The sequence below is a fragment of the Chaetura pelagica genome, unplaced genomic scaffold (assembly GCF_000747805.2).
Source record: "Chaetura pelagica isolate M959 unplaced genomic scaffold, ChaPel_1.0 scaffold109, whole genome shotgun sequence".
Lineage (NCBI taxonomy): Eukaryota > Metazoa > Chordata > Aves > Apodiformes > Apodidae > Chaetura > Chaetura pelagica.
The window spans coordinates 10,610,974-10,612,245 of NW_009970725.1; the positions used below are offsets into that span (position 1 = coordinate 10,610,974).

Genomic DNA, 1,272 nt, shown 5'->3' on the forward strand with positions numbered 1-1,272 from the left:
CAACGGAGGATTGTTGTACATCCAAAAACCACCAGCCACTTACGAAAGTTTTAATTGAAATTTCAAGACTAAAGACGATAAACCAACTCTTTCCTTAAAATAAGAAGGAAAGCGTTTCAAGCATGAAACACGGAGAAGAACCAACAACAGCTGATGGACACGGCTCGAGCCCAGAAGGTCCAGACTGACGCCAAACTGAGCCGCGCCACCCCCAGGGACGAGCGGCACCGCACACACACCACACACACACACGGCGCCGCACACACACGGCACCGCACACACACATGGCACCGCACACACACCGCGGCACCGTTTCCGTGCCCCTTTTTCCTTTCTCTCACACCTGCACTGTTCTTTCTGCCTCTCTCTCCTCCACAGGGGCTGTTAGAGCCTCTAGTATTTTCCCGATCCTGAGTGTGATTCTGCTTTTCATGGGTGGACTCTGCATTGCAGCCAGCGAGTTCTACAAAACCCGACACAACATCATCCTTAGTGCTGGCATCTTCTTCGTGTCTGCAGGTAAAGGGATGCACAGAGCCTGAGGCTCTGGAGATGGGCTTCTAGATGTGGGGGGGGTTCCCAGCCAGGGCATCCTGCAGGGGTGTGGTTGCCTAGGCAGGAGTTCATGCTTCCTTATTGAGGGTGAAAGCAGCCTCCCAGGGGTGCCTCTCTGCCCTGCCTGCTCGCCTGGCAGAGACAGGCAGCAATGCCTTGCAGGCAGGAGCTTTCCTGCTACTTGGGAGCTGCTGGAGACAGTGAGTTTCCCTATGCCCACCATCTCTCAGGAACCAGCCAGGACTGCAGTCCAGGGACGCGGCAGGCACGCGAGGAGGGTCTTGCCTGGGTTTCCCAAGGAAAGCTGCCCAGCGGGAGGGGATGGATGGCTGAGGGATCTCCCGTCCCCACCTTTTGGAGGCAGGGGGTCAACCCCACAGCCCCACCACCACCATGTGTGACCCTTCTGACATCTCCCTTTCTCTCCCCCACTGGCCGGCTGGCAGGTCTGAGTAATATAATTGGCATCATCGTATACATATCAGCCAATGCTGGAGACCCCTCCAAGAGTGACTCCAAGAAGAACAGCTACTCCTACGGCTGGTCCTTCTATTTCGGGGCCCTGTCCTTCATTATAGCTGAGATGGTGGGAGTGCTGGCTGTCCACATGTTCATAGACCGGCACAAACAGCTGCGCGCCAGCGCTCGTGCCACGGACTACCTCCAGTCCTCCGCCATCACCCGCATCCCCAGCTACCGGTACCGCTCACCGCGCAG

The 1,272-nt window shown here is 56.8% G+C and overlaps 1 protein-coding gene across 1 annotated transcript in view; it reads left to right on the forward strand.

Moving 5' to 3' along the window:
• Nucleotides 1-1,272, forward strand: part of LOC104397014 (voltage-dependent calcium channel gamma-2 subunit-like) — a 2,246-nt gene that overhangs the window by 343 nt on the left and 631 nt on the right. Inside the window, exons 2-3 of the mRNA XM_010006925.1 lie at nt 379-519; nt 1,002-1,259. Of these exons, the coding sequence (XP_010005227.1) occupies nt 379-519; nt 1,002-1,259 (399 nt within the window). The remainder of the gene's footprint in view (nt 1-378; nt 520-1,001; nt 1,260-1,272) is intronic.